The sequence below is a fragment of the Glycine soja genome, chromosome 9, assembly GCF_004193775.1.
Source record: "Glycine soja cultivar W05 chromosome 9, ASM419377v2, whole genome shotgun sequence".
Classification (NCBI taxonomy): domain Eukaryota; kingdom Viridiplantae; phylum Streptophyta; class Magnoliopsida; order Fabales; family Fabaceae; genus Glycine; species Glycine soja.
In genome coordinates this window covers 32,987,392-33,009,966 of record NC_041010.1, presented here as the reverse complement: position 1 = coordinate 33,009,966, position 22,575 = coordinate 32,987,392, and the positions used below count along the sequence as shown (strand labels likewise).

At 33.8% G+C, this 22,575-nt stretch overlaps 3 protein-coding genes across 3 annotated transcripts; 1 reads left to right on the top strand and 2 right to left on the bottom strand.

The window, feature by feature from the left end:
* The first annotated feature begins 1,142 nt into the window (after positions 1 to 1,142).
* LOC114368373 (protein SHORTAGE IN CHIASMATA 1-like) lies at positions 1,143 to 15,363 on the top strand. Its single transcript, XM_028325679.1, has 11 exons — positions 1,143 to 1,388; positions 1,691 to 1,750; positions 1,851 to 1,937; positions 2,062 to 2,133; positions 2,536 to 4,460; positions 4,800 to 5,007; positions 6,397 to 6,897; positions 7,410 to 9,023; positions 9,807 to 9,956; positions 14,684 to 14,923; positions 15,059 to 15,363. Exons 1-9 carry the CDS (start codon positions 1,143 to 1,145, stop codon positions 9,888 to 9,890), a joined length of 4,797 nt encoding a protein of 1,598 aa, XP_028181480.1. The 3' UTR covers positions 9,891 to 9,956; positions 14,684 to 14,923; positions 15,059 to 15,363.
* LOC114367154 (golgin subfamily A member 6-like protein 6) lies at positions 10,771 to 14,425 on the bottom strand. The gene is made up of 4 exons (XM_028324262.1): positions 14,339 to 14,425; positions 12,309 to 14,126; positions 11,515 to 11,612; positions 10,771 to 11,324 (listed from the first exon to the last, which is right to left on the bottom strand). Exons 2-4 carry the CDS (start codon positions 14,085 to 14,087, stop codon positions 11,081 to 11,083), a joined length of 2,121 nt encoding a protein of 706 aa, XP_028180063.1. The 5' UTR covers positions 14,088 to 14,126; positions 14,339 to 14,425; the 3' UTR covers positions 10,771 to 11,080.
* On the bottom strand, positions 14,496 to 15,417 carry LOC114368372. Its single transcript, XM_028325678.1, has 4 exons — positions 15,349 to 15,417; positions 14,959 to 15,159; positions 14,752 to 14,874; positions 14,496 to 14,567 (listed from the first exon to the last, which is right to left on the bottom strand). The coding sequence occupies exons 1-4, from the start codon at positions 15,415 to 15,417 to the stop codon at positions 14,523 to 14,525; spliced, it is 438 nt and encodes a 145-aa protein (XP_028181479.1). The 3' UTR covers positions 14,496 to 14,522.
* Positions 15,418 to 22,575: the final 7,158 nt, after the last annotated feature.

The window sequence follows — 22,575 nt, the reverse complement described above, 5'->3', positions numbered from 1 at the left end:
ATCGTTGTCTCTTGACACGTGTTGACTAGATTTAGACACGTGGCTCATTCTCATACACCACGAGAGCTTTTGAAGTAGGAACAAACCGTTCTTTCTTGCGTACGTACGTCTTGGATAATATTATGCATTAAAAAGGAGAAATGGATAATAGATAAATTAGTGTTGCTACTATCTGTCAAATACTCAATACAATGCTATATTTAGAAGGACGCTGACTAATCCAAATGGCAGAAACTCACCGAAACTGTCATTTTCACCCAGCATGGAAATGTGTGGACTATTTGGGTTTATAGAAGCCAAGGAAAGTTCAAGTTATTTCCTTATTTATTTTCTTCAATTCACTGAGATGACTCGAATGATATTGGCCAACCTTGGGCATGAAGCATGTGAAACATCAAATACAAGTCTTTAGATACATTAAAAAATATTATTTATCAAACAAAAGAATTAAGAGTTTATTATATTCCTTTGAGAGATGTGGATATTAATTGTCCTCCAGGAGTGTAAAAAAAACAATCAAACCGAACCAAATTGATAAAAACAGAACCGAACTTCTTTGGCAAAAAGGATTGCGGGAGATTAAAAAGGATCAAAATCGCAGGTAAGAATTAAAGAAAACGAAAATTCCAATTCAACAATTTCTTGTGCTCTTACTCATTTCTTTTAAAGCTTCACGACTTGCTTTTTCCCCCACTTAAAATATACGGTAGAATTTAGAAAAAAAAATCAAATAAAAAAGTATTCAGCACTGAATTTTACAACGAATTTGGTTTTCATAATAATTTGATTTAATGCACATCAACCAATTTTTTCCCACATAAAAATTAGTAATAATTAAACAACTTCATCTTTGGGCATTACTCCTTTTGTCAACCAAAAAAGAAGTAAATTAACAACTTCATGAGAAGACAATTAACGAAAATCCTTCATCTAAAAAAATAGATAAATCCAAAAAAAAACACAAAAAGAGTGTATAAAATAAAAAAAATAAGTAATAAAAAAACAAAGAATTGGAATTTGGAACCGGATCCAAAATTAGGGTCATCTAAGCGAATCCAAATCTCACGCGCTATAAATACCAAACTTATAGCGCCAAATTCAAATCAATTTCGGAGTCCGTTAGTAGCACCTTCATCAGAAAAATGCGAACTCGCTTTCTCAACAATGACTACTTCGCTCTCCCTCCACCTCAAACCTTCCCCTTCCTCCACCTCCCCGTCCCTCGCCTCCTTCCGCCGCCGCCATACGCCGTCTACCACCACCTCCGCTTTGGTCCTCCGATCCCCCTCTCCCTCCACCTCGACCCCTTCCCCGTTGACGCCGTGCTCTCCACCTTCCTCTCCGCCGTCCTACCTCACCGAATCCACACAGCTCCGTCGAATCCCCCGGTAAGCCTCAAGACTCGAAATCGCAACGTGAATTTTGAGCTTGCGTTTGTCTAACCTGCTCGTGTTGATTATCGTCGCTGTTAAAATTTCACTATGAAAGTGTGATTCTATGAGCAATTGCGTTAGCTCGCGGTAAGAGTGGAGTCTCGAAATTGCAACGTGTTGCGTTTGTTTTTGCCGGTGTTGATTATCGTCGCTGTTAGAATTTCACTGTGAAATTGTGATTCTATGGGCAATGTTTACTTTCGTATGAAGCTTCCTGAGTGTGCTCGTGTTTTTTGGATGTTTTGATTGCGCTGCAGCAAGAGGCGGAGGTTATCTTCGAAGAATGTGTCTCCGAAGTTGATATCAAATTTTCGAATGTATATTTATCAATTAAATTATTTAATGCTCCTTGTTTGCTGCATTTTTTTGTTTATTTAATTATTTATTTAGATAAGATCTTATCGTTATTATTCGCAGGAGAGTAAAACTATTGCTCTCAATGATAAGAACGATGATGTTTATGAGGCGATTCAATTCGAAACACCAGAGCTTGACGCGTTCTTGGTGAGATTCTTCTTTCTAATTTTGTAGTTATATAATATAACCTTCTGTGTTTTAAGAAAATTCATTCAATCGAATCAATCTTTACCTTCGTTTTTTTTATATTTTATTTCTCTGTATTTTAAAGGAAAATGTTTATGTCACTGAGACGGAGAGGATGCAAATGCTGTCTCAAACTTCAGAAGTTGAAAATAGCCTGGTAACGATGTTATATTTTATAGACACTCATATGAACTATGTACTGTTTCAGTAAATGAGTCTGATAGTTGGATGGTGGAATAGTTACATTACTCTCTTGTTGTAAGCTTTGATTATGTGTTCTCTAAGTATAAAATATATTAATGCAGTTTTTGCTATTGAACTTGAAATATGGAGGAGCTGAATGGATTTTGTTTCTGTATTATCCTTGGAATGTTGATAACTTTTTGCATCATTCAATATGAACCATCAAATAAGAGTGGAATTGGACTTACATAGGTCATACAGTAATAGTAATAGTAATAGGACACAAGGAAAAATTTCAATTTTTTATTATTTATTTTCCATTCATTTGTTTGTTTCCAAACTTCAGAGAGAATAAGTTATTCTATTTTCCTTGCAGGACATGCTCAAGCCTGAACCATCAAGGCAATACCCGTATGAGGCTCTGGAATCAGTATCTTTGGTAGAAGATGTAATTTCAGAGTACTTGATGGGGGGAAATGCATATTCTCTAGAAGATAATATTTCTGTTCATCACCAGCCACACTCTGATAAAAACAAATTCCTTATTTTGGAAGTGGATGAGGAAACTTTGGGAATTCCCACGCGCTTCTCTTTGGTAGAAATTGTTGACTCATATTTTGAAAATATCAGATCTCAAAATTTTGATGAACTATATCAATCTGTAATAGAGGGCAAGGAGCTTTTGGGTTCTATGAAGCATAACATGATGGAGTTTTTCTCAGATGAGTGTGTATCAAAGAAGAGTCTGGAGTTATCTGATCTGTTTCCTGAAAGGGATTTTATGAATTTGCTGGAAACTGAACTTGTTGATAGGAATATTGGCCTGCAAAGGACATGGCATGCTAACAGTGATTTGATACTGAATCTTGTTACCTTCCAAGAGTTTGCGTTCCTTGACAAAGACTTAATGCAAACCTTTGAAGCTTTCTATGACACAAAAGCTTCAGATGATCTAGTAACATACGAGTGGATGTTTAAGAAAGAGTTTAACTTCAAGAGTTTTGATGAATTGATTGTTAGTAATGAGATAGCACTAACAGATGACACGTTCAAATCACTGCCTGTACCTGTTATCTATGATCACATAAAGATGATAACTCTACATGACATCATCGTAGAACAATTTTCCAGCTTGAAGACCCGACCTCTCTCTGCCTCTGATGGGATTTACTTAAACTGGGATCTACTTGAAGAAGATAAGTGCAATTGCAAAATCTCTAACTGGTATCAGAACATATTGGCCAAGATAGATCTGAACAACCAAGATTTTGGAGGAACATCTTTTGATGATGGAAAATTGGTATTTGATCTAGTTTTCTGTGATGATACCATAGATGAATGTGACATTAAACAAAATGAAGAGTTGAAGAAGTTGCTTTCTGATTGCATGCCTCTACTTGATAATCATCCTGTAGAAGTTGCTTCAGGAAAAATTTTAGAACATGTATCTTCTAAACAAGAAAGTCAAGAACAATTACCTGAAAGAAAGGAGAGGGCTTCATTGTTATTTAAATCTATGTCAGAAATCAGCAATCTTGATTATTTCTTAAACCCTCAAAAAGCGACTGATAAGGGGAATTGTAATTATACAGTAGAGTCCAGTAATGTTAATGTTAGTATTCCAAAAGTTTCATCCAATGAATCGAAGGTTGGTACACAGTCACAAGGATTCCATACTGTTCTGCATAGAGTTAAGTTGTCCAATAATATTGTGACCCTTGCTGGATATTTTGAAAAAAGCTATCTAGCCATTTTGCACAGTGATACAGAGATGACAAAAATGCATAACTCGGATGCAGATTATTTAAAATTGTTGGGTCTTCAAAAGCACAAGCTGATTGAATACCATATAAATGGAAACCAAATGGCATTTGTCGTGTTATGTGCTATTAAACAGGCTGCTTGGTACTTGTGTTTCTATGGTCTCCATCCAGCATTCTTTTATTTAGACAAATTATGTCAAAACTTGGAGTATTTGAAATCAAAGTTAGGCTTCCTCCAATCTTTGATCAAAGATGAAAAGGGGAAGGTGGACAACAATGTTACTATGGCACACCCGTCATTAACAATTGTCAAGGAGATTTTACAATCATACATCAAACAGAATAGTTTGAAAACTTTGATTGTGGCGGAAGAAGTATTTTGGTATTCATTGAAAAATCTCCTCCTTTCCCTGGGGTTATCATTCATTGCACTAAATGATTCTTGTAGAAATCAGCCATGTGCCAATACTGTGTCTGAGGACACAGATACTAAAATGAAAGAACTTCTGATTTCAGACTGCTTGTTGGTTTCACACAAGTAAGCTTTTGTTTGACGATATTTTTATTTGTATTGCATACATCGAATTTCACTTTATTTTTTGTACAAGATATGTTTAGCATGTTTTCAAATTGCCAATTCTAGACCCATGGATTTTCTTTTTGTATATTGGGTATGGAGCAACAAGAATCCAAAATGGTGAGCACATGAGAACAATACTTACATTATTTTAATGAAACCAAATTCCTTTCAATTTCCTCAAATTAGTTGTTCTAATCATACATCGTGAGCATCAAAGCAGACCATAAATTTTTTGGAGCCATTTTTTTACCATACTTTTTCTGCTACAAAACTAAGTTAACTTCTATTTGATTGAAGGCATGTTTCTCCCTTGTTTCCATTGAACAAATTTGACATTATCTTGGAATATGGAGGTTCATATGACTCATCTAGGATATCTAAGCTTTCACAAAACTTGGTTGGATTGCCTCATCTTCACTTTTTGAGGGTTGAATTGGATGGCCATGCTGCTCTCAAAGCACTCTGCGAAGGTGTTGAAATGCTCCCAAACATTGAAATGTCAATGGTAAGCCTCTATGATTATGGATAATATATATAGAATCTATGTTATAGATACTATATGCTAATGAAAATAAATTCAGAAATTATTTGTCTGAGTTCGTTATTCCATATATTTTTATCTGCACAAGTTCAACTGTTATAGTATAATTTAAAATACCTCATGTAAGGATGTAAATACGTACAGGCATACACGAATTGGGTTTTATGATACTAAGATAAACCGCAAACAAAATTTCCAAAATTAGATTTCAAATCTGCTATACCAATAAAATCTACCTAGGGAAGTGTTTTCTCTCTAACAGAGCTACTTCATTTATGAGGAAAAAAAATGTCTGGAACTGTTACAGAGAAGCAGGAACTAACAGTCTCAGTCTATGAGAAAACACAACACATTAACATGTTTTGAGGTTTTGATTGCAACAGGAGCTAAGATAAATCATTACTCCATTGAAGGAAATGCTCAAACACAACTATATTGTGTTTTCAAATTGTAGCTCTTTCATTGACCTCTTATGGTCATCATACACTCCCCAGTGTCCCCCACTCAGGATTCTCCTCAAAGTGGATTTTTGTGGTACCTTACAAAGTAGAAGACATTAAGAGCAAAAGGATAAAAAAAATGACAGAAATAATTAGCCCAAAATTCTAAAATTACGAAAACTAGTTAATTTAATCCTTAAAATTACAAAAGTATCATTTTAATTCCTGAAATTACCAAATGTCAGTCATTTTAGTCCTTACTTTTGTAATGTCAAGAACTAAAATGACCATTGTTAGATAACATCAGCGACTAAATTCTTAAATGATTGTTGTTGGTAATTTTGAAGACTTTGTGATTTCAGGAACTCAATTGACCAATATTTGTAATTTAATAAACTAATTTGGTGTATTACTTATTCACAATTTGGGGGACTGGCCTGTATCAGTATCATACTTGTGACATGTTCTTGTTTCTGTATCTCTGCATGTGTGCCAGTGTAAAATAGACCAAAAAGAAGGCTTGAGTAGGAATACTATATTTGGACAGATACAGAAATGGGAAACAATTTTAATTTGAATGGGAGTGGTGGGTTAATGGCTTAACCTGGAAATTATGAACCAAAAGCAGTATTGAGCTTCTTCTAATTCTTATATGTTTAGCAAAACTACAAGTTTATTCCACAGGGAAATGACTGCAACTTCAAATTTGTGATTATAGTAAACGAAATTGCAACTTTTGTGATACTGGTCTTGAAATAAAATGCTTTCATTTGTCGCCTATTTTAAATGGAATTACTGACTTAGCTGCACCAATTGATTTTTACTCTTAATTCATAGTTCATACATCGTCTACCAATCAATCTGTAAACATATTATGAACTCACTCATGTAACTAACAATGATTGTCTTCCAGGGAAGTGAGACTCATCTTATTTTCAATCATAAGGTAAGTATGATGAACCAGAACTTGGAGAGACTACTGAACTTTTGTCCTGTGGAGCAAAGCTATGATAAAAAATCTTCCAAGGTTGCACCTGAAGCAGATAATCACATGCCGCTAGTTCCTGCTGTGAAAACTGAGCATGGCCATAAAAGCATGGAAGTTTTTCCTGGAACAGTTATGATCGTAAATACTCAAAATGTAGATAAGGAAATGATAATGTCTAGAAGAAGCTCTTACCTGGTAATTCTTGCTATGGAGAAAGAAGGAATTCAAGTTGTTGAACGTGATTTAGATTTGCCTGTGGATATTATATTAAGTTCTGCTATTTGCTTGGCATGGTATGATAGTAGAAACCTCGGGAAGAAATCAACTCCAGCGACTGAAGCGTCCTCAAGCTTGCCTTTATGTATTGAGAATATTGCCACAGATGTTCTGACATTGCTTAGTTTTTACTTCCGTGGTTGCTTTCTGGTAATCTCAATTTCTATATTAATTACATTTGTGTGATATTTATTTATTTCATATAACTGTTTCTATAAAGTACTGCAATGTCGAGTAGTGCTCTAGAAAAATTATGAAAGTACTTGACATTGACCAGTTGGTTTTTTTAGGAGTAATTTGAGATTTGAGAAGCCTTTTGAGGGAAAAGAATGTCAATCTCCGAACTTGGCTTCAGCTTTTCTATTTTTGAAATTTCCTTTAGACCCTTTGGAAGACTTTCTTATATAAACCCCTGCAGAAAGGGGAATTAAGGAATTTTAATCATCGTTGTCATCATTTTGTATTACTTGCTTGGAAGATATTAGCTCTTAGGACAAGGTAGCAGATAAAATTAGTTTTCTGAATCTTATTATATTGAGATATGAGGGAATAAAAGCATCATAATAAATGTAAATATGATTAAGATATGATAGTTGTTGCGATGGTTGATGTTAGTTACCTATACATTGAGCTGGTTCAAATATGTTATATTCTCTTTCCAGGTGTTTGAAGGAGAGCTTAACTTTCTTTCAACTGTAATGGAATCCTCAGATGGACTTTATGCTGCAGCAACAAGCCTAGGAATTGATTTGCAGATATTCTTCTCTTACTCACCTGAGTTGACAAATGAAGTTATTGTAAGCTGCATTAAGAGTGCTAACAATATGAATAGGGGTCTGTATCCTAAAATGCCTGACTCAGTGACTCTTGCCGAGTCATTTCTTACAGAATTTCCTGGAATAAATCCTTTAACTGCACACTCTATACTATCTTCAGGGGTCAAGCTTAATGAGTTTCTTGTGTGGTCACATGAGCAAAGGATGCATGTTTTAGAAAAGTATCATGTCCCAGACGAAAGTATTTCTCTATTCAGTGTTTTCTGCAGATATGGGGAACGGGAGGACTCAAAATCCATAATGACAGATTGCTCCTCTTCAGTATCTTCTGGTCTGGACTCAGATTGGTGTTGTTTATATCAAGTTGAAAATGAAAGAAAAAGGAAAAATCCTATAAGTAGTCATCAGATAGATGAACTATGTTTGGATGAATTGTTGCAATTTGAGACATTAAATCAAGTAGTTGAGGCTGCGCCGGATTCCTCTACCTTGCCAAAACCTTTTGATTTTGTTATGTCAAAAAATGCTGGAAGATCCAGTGACTTAGCAAACGCAAGTTTGTCCATGAGTGAGTTTTTCGGTCAAAAGCAAAGCACCGGTGCAGCTACAATGAGAAACCTTTCTGGAGTCTCTTATTCAGCAGGGAACTGCAAAGCTCCCAACAAATCAGAGCAACTGAAACAACCCAGTTTATCCTTGAAAAATAAAGAGTTGGCTCAAAATGAAATACTGGGTACTGCTTTGATGGGCAAAGGTGTGAATTGGCATAACTTTAGTAATTCAAAGAAGCTGCATGAAGACATTAGAGGTGAGGTGGTGGACTTGACTGATAGCCCCTTATTTGATAAACGCTTTGCCATTCCTGATTCCATGTATTTCACAAGTTTGATGGCAGAGAAAGAGAAAGATCTGATGAGAACGAATAAAATTGCAAGGAAATTGTCATTTGATAATAGTAGTCACCCAGAAACCAACTCATCAAAAATATGGAGATCCTTAAAAGACAAACGGGGAGAAGTTGACAACTACCCTGAACCAGATTTTCGAGAAGATATATTTCCTCTTGATTTCAAGCCCCGTGAAAACATTGGCTTTACTCAGGCATCGATGAGAAACTTAGAAGAATCACCATTCAAGGAGGAACTGTCACATTTGGGAGAAACTCCATTCTCATATGCCCGCCAGTCTGCTAGTATATTAAAGAATTCACCTTGGACGATTGAGTTTATTAATAAAGTAAAAGAAAAGAGCAGATTGCGTCAAAAATCATTATCAAGTGAGAACTCTGGCCCTTATTTTGGGTACCCCGGGAGCATGTCCAAAACTTCTAAGCGAAGAAGTCCTTCCGTAATTGATTTGTTTAAGAACCAACCTAATAGAACATCTGGAAATGTTCCGAAACAGAAGAGACAGAAGCGATCGGGACCATCTTCAAACTCGGTCAAGAAAGCAAGAGATTCCACTTCATCATGTACTCCTTGTGATAAGAAATCAACGAAGGTACGTTTATACTATGATGGTTTTGAAGTGAAAATAAGTGGTGCAAAAGGCTAGTCAAATGATTTTAATCAAATTATATATCTTTTTTCAATTTTTTAACTGCAATAAGCAATATGGCCAAAAGTGGCAGTTAGAAAGGGGATAGAAGGTGTCTAGAATTTATTCTGTTTTTTGTTTTATCTTGCTCGGTTGCTCCCAATTTGTGAAATGTGAATGAATGCATAAAAGGTGTAATACGTAGGTGGAAAGTTTTTAGGAGGGATAGTCTCCGTGGATACTCACCGTAGTGCGGTGAACAACGTGACAAAATACAAACCGTTAGATAGATCTATACTCATCTAATGGGTCATATTGTCCAACGACACGTCATTGAGTGTATTAAATGTGTCTTATCTTATTCTTATAGTAGGGACTTGAGAGAGTTTTCAATGATAGTTACTATTATATTAGTCATCTCTGATTAATTTCAAGCTAGTTTATGCATACTATAATATATCCAGCCTAATTTTGTGGGATGTTAACTATTTATTATTTAGGTTAACTCTTGTTAAAATTATTTAGGTTAACTCGTACTCTTTTATTTTATTTATAATATATAATTAGAGCTAAAATATATTGATTTTAAATATTTAAATATTTTTATAAAAATGATAAATTATAGTAATAATTAATTGTGATATTTGACTTGCAAACCAATTCAACTTCGTGTCCTTTCTAGATTTAGTTAACGTGGATACAACTTTGCCTCTATCCTATTATTCACGAACATTCGGTCGTTGGCAGACACTGACCTTTGGGAGGTACGGAAGTGGAGGCCAAACAAGACTAGTTTGGAGTGACAAAAAAGACTTATGCCAGGCACAATAATCCATCATTGAAGAAAAGAATGGAGATTTTATATTATATACGACGGTGGCTTTAACCTTTTGAGAGGTATTTTGCTTTAAAACCATAATTAGAGAGTAATTCTCTGACAATTTAGGTTTCATTTGTCAGGTTAATTTCCTCATACTAAGAAACTTCTAATTCAGTTCCTTTCTGGACTTGGTATATATCATCTATACTTCTATACCATTTAGAATGAGTTCAACGGACTATGGTAGAGACTGACTTCTAATATTGATGAAAGTTGAAGTCAATGGTTTCCACTAATGAAAATGGAGTTCGAGATCAGTACAGGAAGTTAGATACCGTGCTGGATAATCTATGTTTGGAGCGAATGGAGATTTCACATGATGATTGATTTACGATCTAAGAACCTGTTTAGGATAGCATTTATAGTGTTTTTTTCCACCATATTTGTAGTGCGAAGTATTACCCGCTATCTTACTCGTATCTGAAGAAGAAAAACATTCATATTTGATACAAAATTTAACAAAAAATTTGTTGGCACTTCTATTTTTATTTTGAGCAAAATTATAAGATATTCATTAATTTTTGCTATTCCCAAAATGATGCTTAGAAATGTTAATATTAGTTACATACACCCAATTTTTTTTCCAACAATGTAAAGTTTGTTTTTTTAATCAAGAGCCAAACTACTTTTATTTGTATGAAAAACAAAACAAGTAGCCCTTTTTAATTATTTCAAAATTTAAAATTGATGCATCTAAAATTAGCCAACAGCTTTTGAAAAGCACAATTACCACATCTAGATGATAGGTTTTCAAAATTAAGTAGCCTTGTTGTTCTTTGTTCTTTCATATTTTCAATAAAAATGTATTTCATCTGAGCATCATAGGCCTTATTTATCGGCTATAATGTTTGCAATATATGTACCCCAAAATCGTTCAAATAGATGATAAATTATAATCCATTTTCTACATAACCTATCTGAGGCCACAACCGATAGCTACCTTGTCAATTCAACGCATCATTCGACCAGAAATATTGAACTAAGCAGCCCAGCAAATTTAAATTGGAGGAGGTGAAATGTAGATTCGACTGAAGTGAAAAACACTGGCTTGATCTGAATTCGACCAATATGACCATGATATCCTGTCTGCTTCATAACCCATGTGTATTTTGTATGTGAGCAATAACGCCTGTAAAGAATTCTAGTTCTTACCATTCCTGAAATTACGTAGAGCCATAACAAGCTGTTGTCTTTCTCCCTCTACCTCTGCGAACTTAAGACTAATCTCTGAATATCTTTCTTCCATTTCTTTCAGCTGAGTTCCCATATATCTATTCATTTCCTTAAGTACTTCCACTTCATTCAACAATTTATTTGTATGAAACTCGCCAGCATTATCATTATTGAAGACGATAACCTCATTTTCCAAGCAAGTTTTCACTTCACTGTCAGTGTAATGAGGAGATAAAATTTAATAAAAATAACATCCTAGATGAGATGAGTCATGAGTGGTGCACTATATCTGAGCCTGAAGCACCAATATTTTATTACAATTTAATTGATGATAAGAAAACTAATGGGTTGTGTTCAAGGGAACTACAGACTCAGATGGGAGAAAAGGAATTTGATTTTTACCTTGTGTGTGATGCTAGATAAACTTTGTTCTCAGCTGAAATGCATATCGTTCTTCCTATTTCAGACTTGTCAACAGGGGTGTTTGCATCATCCATTTCCTTTTTATGTTACCAATATCGCAACATTGTAAGTTAATGTATATCATCGAGTCATCAACTAATGCGTGCAAATCAAAACCAAAGAAACTTTAATTAGATATTGTCTCTCTTTCGTCTTTTTTAGGTTACATATTTGGTTCAAGCACATGGGCAAGAGAAAGGAAATATAACTTTGTAGAGGACCAAACCTCTGACATTAACATCATATTCAAGTCTTAAAGACCAAGGCTGGTGCCAATTGAGCGAGAAGTGCATTGGCTAATTGCATATTTCTTTTAGAAGAGTTTTAAGTTTTAAGATTCATTGGTTTGCTATAATATAAGCGATAGGATGGCACCATAAAAAATTGTACTTCGTTTGATTTTCAAAATAGTTTTAGAAAAGACAGCTCAAGACACAACACAGAACCCTGAAATTTTGTCACCTACTTAAGCAGGGGACAAATTGTGTTCACAGTACAAAAAAGAGAAAAATACTAATGATCCCTACTCTTTCATTTTTCCAACTCTAATTATTATATCATTTCAGATAATTTTGCCAATCTGCTTGGGTGCTAACTTGATTATTCATTTCACTTCACTGTGTAGTGTACTCATAAGGGGGTGGTTGTGGTGATAACATGCAACCTGACCTAATATGCAACAGAGATAGTAACATTCTTAATTTTGATTCAAAGCAAAGGAGCTGGAAAATTACCTTGTGCATTTCTGATTTTGAAATCCTATTGTATTCATTAGTGGAAGAACAATATGCAGCACTGTCGTAGTGCCATGAAGCCAAATTAATATTTGTGGCTGTTGCTTGTCCATTGCTATTCTCGAGCCTCCTTTCTACAGCACTTAGATCTTCTTCCTTCTTATTCAGCTCTCCTTCTAATTGAGATATTTTTTTCTTCATATTTTCTTTCTCTGCTTGTTCCATGTGCAATCTATGTTTTAATTCATTGTGCTGGGTCTTAAGGATTTCTACTTCTGACATTAGGGTGCCAAGCCTTATCTCCTCATCATTGTTCTCTTGCATTAACATCGTAGATATGTGCTCTTTTGGCTCAGTTTTAGATAATGCATGCTCCTCTGCCACCAGCTTTGTAATTTCAATTCTGAGCAATTGAATTTGCTTCAATAATGCATCATACTGTTCATCCCTATGCCTTTGTACATCTTCAAGTTGTTTGGACTTAATCTCTAGTTCTTGTGACATCATTTCTATTGCCTTCTGTTTTGAATCTATTTGGTTCAAGAGCTGTTGCAGTTTTGATTCATTGTGATTTGTAATAAGCCTGAGCTCTTGATTGCATTTCTGGAGCATTTCTTCCATTAGTTTGTTCTGTTTCCGCAATTCATCAGCTTCTGCATAAGCATCCATGGTCTTCTTTTCATTTTCTTCTACTTTCTGAAAACACTGACATGTGAGATCATTGCTGTGTCTTGTTTTTATCAATGTTTCCTCTGCTTGGGTGGCCCTTTCTTCCTGCTCATTTTTTGCACATTGCATGGCATGTAAATCTTTTTCGAATTTTTCTGCTTGAGTTGTCAGTTCTCTCTCCAAGTCACTGACTTGATTTTCAAGTTCATTGATGTAAATCAAAGTCTCTGAAAAATCATCTGCCTGATTCTTTATCTTTTCTTCTAATCTCTGTACTTGTGATTCAAGTTGTTCTATAGTTGCCAAAGAAGCTGAATGTTTATTTTGCCAAACAATTTTTTGTGCTTCTCCATGTCTTAATCTCAAAGAGATACCCAGGTTTTCTTTCTTCAGAAGCTCACATTCAAAGTGGAGCTCTTTTATATGTTCATTTAGCTCTTCACGTTGCTTATAACAATTGTCTATCTCACCATTCTGGTCTGCAGTTTTCTGCTTCAAGAGACCTAATTCTGTGGCATAATCATGCTCTTTAGTATTTTCCAACAATTCCTTATTCTTTTGTTCTAGCATTGCTTCAAGTTCTCTCACTGCCAAAAGCAGCTCAGAGTTTGAGTTTTGTGTCTTTTGGAGTTGCAATTGAAGATTAGAACTAAACTCTCTTTCATAAACAAGCTCTTCCTTTGTTGCTTCTAACTGCTGCCTAGCATCTGCAATCTCAGTCTGCAAGGCTTTTGAAGATTTGGTCACATTGTTGAGGTTTTTCTGGGATATGAGTTGCTCATATTTAGTTTTGATTGTATTTCTCTCATCTCTAAGGCTGATTATTTGTCTGGACATACTTTGTCCTCGACTGCATTCCTTTTCCATCAGCTTCTGAAGCGATTGTAACTCTAGTTCTGATTCTTCCACTTTCGTCTTTAGAGAAGCAATTTCACTTTTGAGGTTCTCAGTGACATTATCTGGAGGCTCTTGTAATCTTTCTTGAGGAAGAGTATCTTCCAGGCTTTTTCTCCAGTAGTCACCTAAACTCCTATCTGATACTGAACCCATTGACCTCCTATGCATTTGAGCTCTTGTTGCAATGGCCTCAATAGTTCCTCTTGATGGCATTGAATTTTGTCTCAAGGGTGGTAATAGCTGGGGAAAATCCTGCATGAAGTTGCCACAGAAGTGACGCCATTAGATGCTGGTCTTGATCAGGTTCTCATCCTTTAAAATATTAATAGTTACTGAAATTTCATAAAATAGATTATTTATTTTCTTAATTTATCCTCATAAGAAGGTTCTGTTAAGGAAAATTTCAACTCTGTGCAATAGAAATTGCTAGCTGTATAAAGCCACTGTATCATGTGAAACCTTACTTTATCAACATTATGTGAACCTTCATCTGCACTGCAAATGCTAAGTAGGTGTCTTGAGCTTCCATTTCCATTATCTTCCCCATTTCTGAAACTACTGCAACAGGTAAGTAAAAAGGAGAGAAGTAAAATCAAGAAACAAAAGGAAATTTGTAGAGATTAAATTAACTGGCTGCATGGTTCTTTTTCACCTTTGATCTGCATGAACCCCTTCCACATTCTGAATTGTCACCTGTCTCAACATATGTTATGTGAGGAATTATATTTGGTGTTTGTAATCTGATGATATTAAATAATATGGAATATGAATTGAAAGAAAAAACTTTGATGAAGCCCATATTTTTAAAGATGTGTAATCATGTGATGATGTGAGAGAGACAAGAAACTAGTTGGGGAGGGGAATAGAAGGCACGAACATGCAGGATTGCGCCTGAATTCGCAAACTTTAGAGGTAGGGACACAGTCAGTGGCTCAGTTTCTGCAGCAAAATCAGCAAAGTCAATCGAGGATTCTCCAAGAAAGCCAGATTTTGAAGATCCCTGCAAGAACCTATAGAGATTAGACTTTCCAGCAACATATCCTAGACAGGTAAAAGATAGTATGCAATTAAATCTACTTCTTACAGTTGAAACAATAAAATGGTAGATTTTCTCCTGAAGTTTTCCTGATTTTGTGTCCTTAGCGAGTTTAACTGATTCAAAAATTGGATTCTCCCATAAACAGGTTCCATCCTGGACAGCAACTTTCTCTAGTTTCACCGTTGGCTTCCCAACATCGTCCGGCACCAAAGCTACCATCAGTACAGACTTTTTCATATTTGGCACCTGATGATATAATAAATTGGCATAAAACTACCCACAATAAGTTATCAAACTCACTTACCAAAATCTACAATGTGATAAGTGATTCTGTATAAATTTCAAACTTCCTGGCAATATGTTTAAAATTGTAACTTTGTAACTACTAGGCCAAACCTCATTTTGTCATTTAGTATATAATGGATAAATATTTACCTGAGTTGCCTGAAATTGCAGTTTGAATACAGCTTTAATCTTGTTACTCTTTCTCCGTAACTTAAACATGGCTTCAAGCTAACAAAATATAGCAGTTCTTGTCTTGTAGATACTAGACAGTACTTTTATAAGAGGTACCTCATTGGTGACTTGGGGGATACTGTGTTCATTTGAAACTTTGTTTTGGTGTCTTGATAGATTTATTTAACCACTGGAGTGAAGTATGGGGACACTCTGAAAGCAAAGAGATGCTAGATTCTGTACTGAACTTGCATGGTTAGCAAGCTAAAAAAACAAAAATGAATTTGATATCAAAAGGCTTCTCCGTAAGACATTCTAAAACAAAGTTTAACAAAGGGCTAGAGGAAATAAAAAAAAGGAACAAACATGAGACGTATGGTTTTCTTTTTCGGTTTTTATTACTTTGTGAATAAGAAAGGAGGAAATTTAAATGACAAAATCAATCCCTACACTTCTTTATTATCTTTTGAATTTTTGCTGTGCACCCACAGCCGACAACCAAGTGAGCTTTATTTTTCCAACAAAATATTTTGTATACTCATATGATAAAAAAAAATATGGTTAAAGAATTAATTTCGATGTTAAACAAATTCCAATACTTCTTTATTCTCTCTTCTAATAGATTTTTTTATATGTTATTTAAAGTATGAAAGTATGTTTGTGTTTGTTAAAATTAGACAGTAAAAGATCTAAAAGTTGGAAATTAATTTAGTTAAAAGAAAATTGTTAAATAAGTTTATGGAATTGGAAATTGGTAAAATTAGATAATGGTATAGTAAATAAATTTAGAATGATATAAAGAACATATATTTATGACTTTTTATGTGTATTTTTTATTTTGCAGCCGAAAGTTTTTTTAAAAATGATAATAAATAGTGTAAATATTTATTAAAGATCAATGTAATAATAAATAATTTGTTTTCTTACCATAACCAAAAAATGGAATAATAAAAATAAACAGTGTAATAATAAGAATATAAATTTATTAAAATAAATATTGTAACATTAAGAAGATAGAGAATGGAAAAAATTATATATTAAGGAATTAAGAGTAAAAATGAAAAAGAAAATATGATCTAGAAAGATTAAAAAGATTTTATTTACAATTTACTTGGCATTATATTTTTTTAAGGCAACTAATTGATATTATATTAAGAAATATATTTAATAAGATAGTATATTTTAATGAATAAACTTGAATCGCAAACATGTGAAATAATTAATTATTGTATTTATAAACATTGATATTTGAGAACGAAAAATTGATAAAGAAAATTTGAAAATTATGTAACATTGATTTAAACACCATGGTTTATTTATTATAAAAATAATTTAATAAACCAAAATAATTTTCAGCAAATGGCTGACTTAATATATTTATTATTCATGATTGTTATCATACAAAATAAGTGAAAGATAAACTCATTATCAATCCATAAAACAAGAGACAGATCAACTACACGGTTTTGTTTTTAATCATTTTGTAATAAATCAAAAATAAATTGATAATTTAGTTTTGATGTTTTTAATGGATCTTAAATGAATTATTAATTATTCTCTGTTTATTATCATCAGATTCTAAACTTATTCAGTGCATTCATTCGCCACGTCCTAATTCTTTGACAAAAACACCACAGCAATACCTCCAGAAAAGTAGAGAAGAGGAAAGAAAAGAAAAACAACAACACCATTACACACTCCAACAAATAAAGGCAGCACCTAATTAACTCATGCAACGACTCAGTGAGTAAAGTTTAGTTGCAGGTTTAAATGCAAACGGATTTGGTTCCCCTTCCTTCAAATCTCTAAGTTCATTGTCATAACTTGCATAATTATAAATTTACATGTGCTAAAGAAATTAGTTTACAGCTTCTATTAGTCAATTTGTAGGAATGCTATCATATATTTAAGTCATAAAACGTCCTCTCTCATTTAAACTTTTTAATTAAAAATAACAAGTTTATATTGCGTCAAAACTTCTTCTTGATACTACAAGTGTCTGTCAAAAAAATATATACTACAAGTGTTCCTCCCTCACTTCATTTTCAAAACGCATGCAAAGCTGTTAGGTACAATTATAATGACAAAGAACCTTGTCTACGTAGCTACATTAATCAAATTAATAGGCCTGCCTATTGTTGTATTGTATGTAACGATCCATATCCGCCAATCATTATTAATGATAGTCTTTTATTTTTAATCCGTAAGAATTGAATTTTGATACAAGAAAGTTTATAACAATTTACGAGAGTGTTAAACTTAAACCATTAATGGTAGTTTTACTGTTTCCGTCTTGCTATAATGTGAAATAATTCTCAATTTAGGAGTGACACTCTCCTCTTCTCAGTTTGATATTCTTAGTACTCTCTTCTTGTTATATGTTTCATACACTATCTTTTTGCAATTGATAAAAAAAATATTTCTTTAAAATATTTTCGTCTTTATTTATATACTTAATTTTTTAACTGTTTATTTATTTTAGTTTAAAACTAATCTTATGTTACAAATTGAATTTTTTATTATGAATTTCTAATATAATTGATATATTTTAAAATATTTACTTATTACAAATTCTGAGTATATAAAACTAAATATTTTTCCATTACAATACACTCTAAAGTGCGACTTATACAGCACCCGACTCCACAGTATATGCATCATTATCAAACTTCGTTTAATTGGATTTGGATCTTGTCCTCACTCTTTCGCCTAAATCAATCACCCTCCTTTTCTTTCTTTTTCGTTACTCCTTAAACAGATATAAGAAGTTTTCTTTACATTTTTAAACCTCTATTTTTTAGTTATTTGTCTAATGAAATTGTCCCATTTCTCCAAATTGCAACCTCATTGAGGGCCACAACAGCATGTTCTATCATTGTCCCGTCCTTGCAGTTTTGCATGCATGATGGATGATGATGGTAATTTCCAACAAATTATAAAGTCAAATTACCTTTTCAAAAGCAATCAAATTATTGGTTATTATGAACATGGACTGTGAGATCAGAGGGCAAGGGGTAACAGTTTATGCATAGTAAATTTACTAATTCAATCCAAAGACTGAAGATAAATTAATGTTAGGTTTCTATATTTTTTAATAATTTTTATTAAGTGAAATTATATGTAAACCAGCTTATATAATAAAAATAAAATGGACCCATATTATTTACTCAGTCTGACATGAAAATTTATTAATAATAGAAATATTAAAATGAGATATTTAACTGTATGTTCCTTTAATAAATAATCATAGCCTCTTTAAGAAAAATACGAGTAGTTTCGGTTCAGTCTAATATTTCTAAGTTAAGAATCAATTTTTTTTTCTTTTAGTCTTAACTTGTCTTCGAGTTAGAACAAATACTCACCCTCAATGGGATTTTACAAGATCCATCACATGGAAGATTATTATTGTAATATCCCGACGAATGGAAAGAGAGAAATCTAGAGACTGTGTGTATGTATGAGATGTTGTAACAATAATTTATGACAAACCGAAAAAATTACTGGTCGAGTCGCGGACAATATCATTTTCTTTAAGACGTTTCGTGGCACTGCCAAAAATTGTGCAAGTAGACTACCAACCACGAAGTCCCCAGGATAAAACAGTCCAGATTACTGTATAAGATTTCCACTGCACTGAGAGAACATTTCTAGAATTACACTCTCTTGTATGACTTGAAAAGTTACTCTAAAGCCACCCGAAAAATACTTAAAAAGTCACTCTTATAGCCAACCAAAAATATGACTTAAAAAGTCACTTTTATAGTCAACCGAAATTATGAATTAAAAAGTCACTCTTATAATCAACCAAAATTATAGAGCGATAGAAAGAAAGAGGGAGAAGTTTGCCAAAAATGCATCGGCTGAAAAATGGGAGGGAGAAAGAAAAGTTGAGGGAATGCTTCTCGTCTGGGACAAGAAAAAATGAAGAAATGAGTTCTCTATATATAGGGAGTGAAACACTATTCAAGTGTTTATCCTGAGCGATGTGGGACTTGAAACCTTTTTTTTTTTTCCTTTCTTTTTTTTTTCAAACTTTCATCCTTTGTTCTAACATGAGACTATATAGTTGATGATGATTTAAAAGAGTTAATTGATATTATCTATACAAACAAGATGCTTCTACTTTTCGGTATCACATTAAGAACTGTATAATTAAGTGTGTTTGACTTGAAGTAGCTATGAGATAGGTGACCTTTTGAAAAGTTTTCCCGAACAACAAGTGAGTGAGGGCAAAATACGCTGAAAAGTATCATGTTAGTTTGTGGGGATAGTCTTGGAAGTCATCGAAATAGATTTTCAAGGTCTTGAAAAAATCTATGCACGGAAAATTCTGACCGGTTGAGGATTTTGACTAACAAGGAAGTTAAGTGTCATCATATGAAGTATCGTGGAGTGTGAGGCGTCGAGAATTCAACAATCAGAGATGTTTCAAATGGTATCAGAGCAAACCTATCTCCTAGTATGGTATGGTTCGATGACGAATTAGACGGAAGCTGGTGGACATGTAATACTCTAAATGAATCACACCATAATGAAAAAGGTCTAAAGGTTGTATAGGTATGAGACTCTACAAATTGAGGATGACTTAAAAGAATTCATTGATACTACTTATAACAATATGATACATCTATTTTTCGGTTGATTATCACTTAAGAATTCTGCAATTAAGTGTGTTTAGCTTTGAGTAATTATGGGATAAGTAACTTTTTGAAAAGTTTTCCAAAAAATATATGAATAAAAATAAAGCACGCTAAAAAATCTTGTGTTGATTTGTGATGATAGTAATTGATTCTAAAAGCTGCTGAAACAAATTATCAAGGTCTTTGAAAATGATCTCCTACAAAGAATTTGTACTAGTGAATAGTTTTGACCAACAAAAAATTAAGTAAAATGTCATAATATGATAATCATCAATAAATCAACAATAAAAAAACGTTACAATTATTACAAAAATAATTAAGTTGTTAAGAGATTCCAAACATAGTCAAGCTGAGAGTATTAACACTTGCAAGTAGCTGGTATATATATGTATATAGAAAATTGCAGATTCATGGTAGTTCTACAAAGCATGCATATTCTTCTTTAACACGTGTTTGAAAGAGACACCTCTAAAGTGTCTACTTGTCTTCCTCACAGGTATTCCAATTTTTTGAACAATATCGATAAGGTGATTGAAGATGACATTTAACACGCGTAAGGTTCTCATATATATGGATTAATTAATCTCAATCGTTTATGAATATATATATATATATATATATATATATATATATATATATATATATATATGTTGATTTTAAAATAAAAGTTTATGAATATAATGTATCTATTATATTAGTTAAATTAAGTTCTTCCAAATGCAAATTTTCTTTCAGCTTTTTTTTTAAATAAATATTTTAATTTATTACTTCATTTAATTTTTATTCACTTCTATTTGTCAACAGTTATACGCTTTTGAACTTTTTATGTTTTAATCATTTATTTTTTTAATTTTATATTTTTATAGCTATATCTTTACTATTTTAAAATGAAAATACATTATTTTAAATAACTTAGAAAATTCATATATATGCAGAGTGTAGGTATAGTTCAGGTTTGCTGGGTTGCTCGTTCTGGTTAGATTTTTTTTTTTGCTACTTCTCGTTTTGCTTAGACTAGGTGCCCTAGCATGTTATATATACAGAGTGTAGGTATGTTTTTATTTTAAATTTTAAATTTTCTTTTTTATTTAATTTCTATGTTTACAATATTTTCTAAATTATAAATTACTTTGCAATTTGACCAAAAGTTTATACTTAATTAATTCAAGAACTGGTTAGTTTTGTACTCTTCAATAAATCCTCTCTATATCTCAATGGAATCAGATTTAATTGAGTAGAATGTGTGATATTATACCCTAACATTATCTTTAATTCGCACTGATCTGATCTGATGATAAAAATCTATATATAATCTTTCTCTTCTTTTCTTTTTGAAGTCAAGAAACTCTTTTTGCTGGTCTTTGTTTTTATATTATATATGGGACCGACTGATAGCAATATGCAGTATGATACCACAGTTGCAAATAGTAAAACCAATCAGGAGGAAATGGAAGTGGCAAATAGCAGCACAACAAAATGTATTACAAGCAAGCCCACTTACCTGAAAGAGTTCGTTTGATGGCAGGAAGTCTGACTTGGCTTATTCTAGAATCTGCTAGTTGTATTTTTCATTTCCCCACGTTTTTCTTCAATACCTGCTTAGATACCAATTTCAAATTTCTGTTATAACAAACTCAGAGAAATATCTAGTAAAGAAGGCTATATAAAGGGGAAATATAAATAATATCAAGAGGAGAACAAATTCCTACTTAACTTAGCTTTATTTTCCTTAGATAGTTTTTTTACTCTTCGAAGCTCAATTCCCTATCAACTGGTCCGACCTGCCCCCTTCCCATGCCTGAACATCATACTCGTCAGGTCACCATGGACAAGCTTAAAGAGGCTTTCCAACACCTTTCCCAGAGCCAAGCTTCCCTGACCGAGGGCCAAGCTACCCTCTCCCAGGGCCATCACTCCCTCAACGCCAAAATTGACTCTATCCATGTAACCCTTTCCTCTCAGATCGAGTCTCTTTTCGATCGTCTTGCGGCAATCACTGTCCCTGTATCTTCGCCCCTTCCCCCTCCCCACCCTCCTCCTCCACCAGTCTCACGCCACCACCACTTGAAGCTAGATGTGGCACGGTTCGACGGCCATGATCCCATTGGTTGGATATTTAAAATATCCCAGTTCTTTGATTACCAAGGGATCCCAGAGAACGAGCGCCTTACCATTGCATCCTTCTATATGGATGGTCCGACCCTCTCATGGTACCAGTGGATGCACCGCAATGATTACTTTCCTTCTTGGCCGGCGATGCTGCAGGCTCTCGAGTCCCGCTTCGCCCCATCATTCTATGACGATCCCCAGGGCAACTTGCTCAAGTTACATCAAACAAGTTATGTTAGTGAGTACCTCACAGCGTTCGAGCGTCTAGCGAATCGCACGATGGGCATCGCCCCATCTTTGTTGCTTAGATGCTTCATTTTCGGCTTAGTTCCGGAGCTCCGCCGCGAGGTCCATGTGTTGCGCCCCATCTCGCTTCCCCAGGCAATTGAGCTGGCACGTCTCCAGGGGGATAAAATGTTGGACCACTGCAGAGGAACCCGTGCCCCCACATCCTCCC

Excerpts from the sequence above, each read along its gene's own strand:
- LOC114368373 (XM_028325679.1), top strand. The coding sequence starts at position 1,143 with ATGCGAACTCGCTTTCTCAACAATGACTACTTCGCTCTCCCTCCACCT. Across the intron at positions 5,008-6,396 it reads CAAACATTGAAATGTCAATG|GGAAGTGAGACTCATCTTAT; the intron begins GTAAGCCTCTAT and ends ATTGTCTTCCAG. Across the intron at positions 9,024-9,806 it reads GTGATAAGAAATCAACGAAG|ACACTGACCTTTGGGAGGTA; the intron begins GTACGTTTATAC and ends GGTCGTTGGCAG.
- LOC114367154 (XM_028324262.1), bottom strand. The coding sequence starts at position 14,087 with ATGCCATCAAGAGGAACTATTGAGGCCATTGCAACAAGAGCTCAAATG. Across the intron at positions 11,613-12,308 it reads CAAAATCAGAAATGCACAAG|GAAATGGATGATGCAAACAC; the intron begins GTAATTTTCCAG and ends TAACATAAAAAG. Across the intron at positions 11,325-11,514 it reads TATCTAGCATCACACACAAG|TGAAGTGAAAACTTGCTTGG; the intron begins GTAAAAATCAAA and ends TTACACTGACAG.
- LOC114368372 (XM_028325678.1), bottom strand. The coding sequence starts at position 15,417 with ATGTTTAAGTTACGGAGAAAGAGTAACAAGATTAAAGCTGTATTCAAA. Across the intron at positions 14,875-14,958 it reads ACCATTTTATTGTTTCAACT|GGATCTTCAAAATCTGGCTT; the intron begins GTAAGAAGTAGA and ends AGGTTCTTGCAG. Across the intron at positions 14,568-14,751 it reads ATTCAGGCGCAATCCTGCAT|GTGACAATTCAGAATGTGGA; the intron begins GTTCGTGCCTTC and ends ATGTTGAGACAG.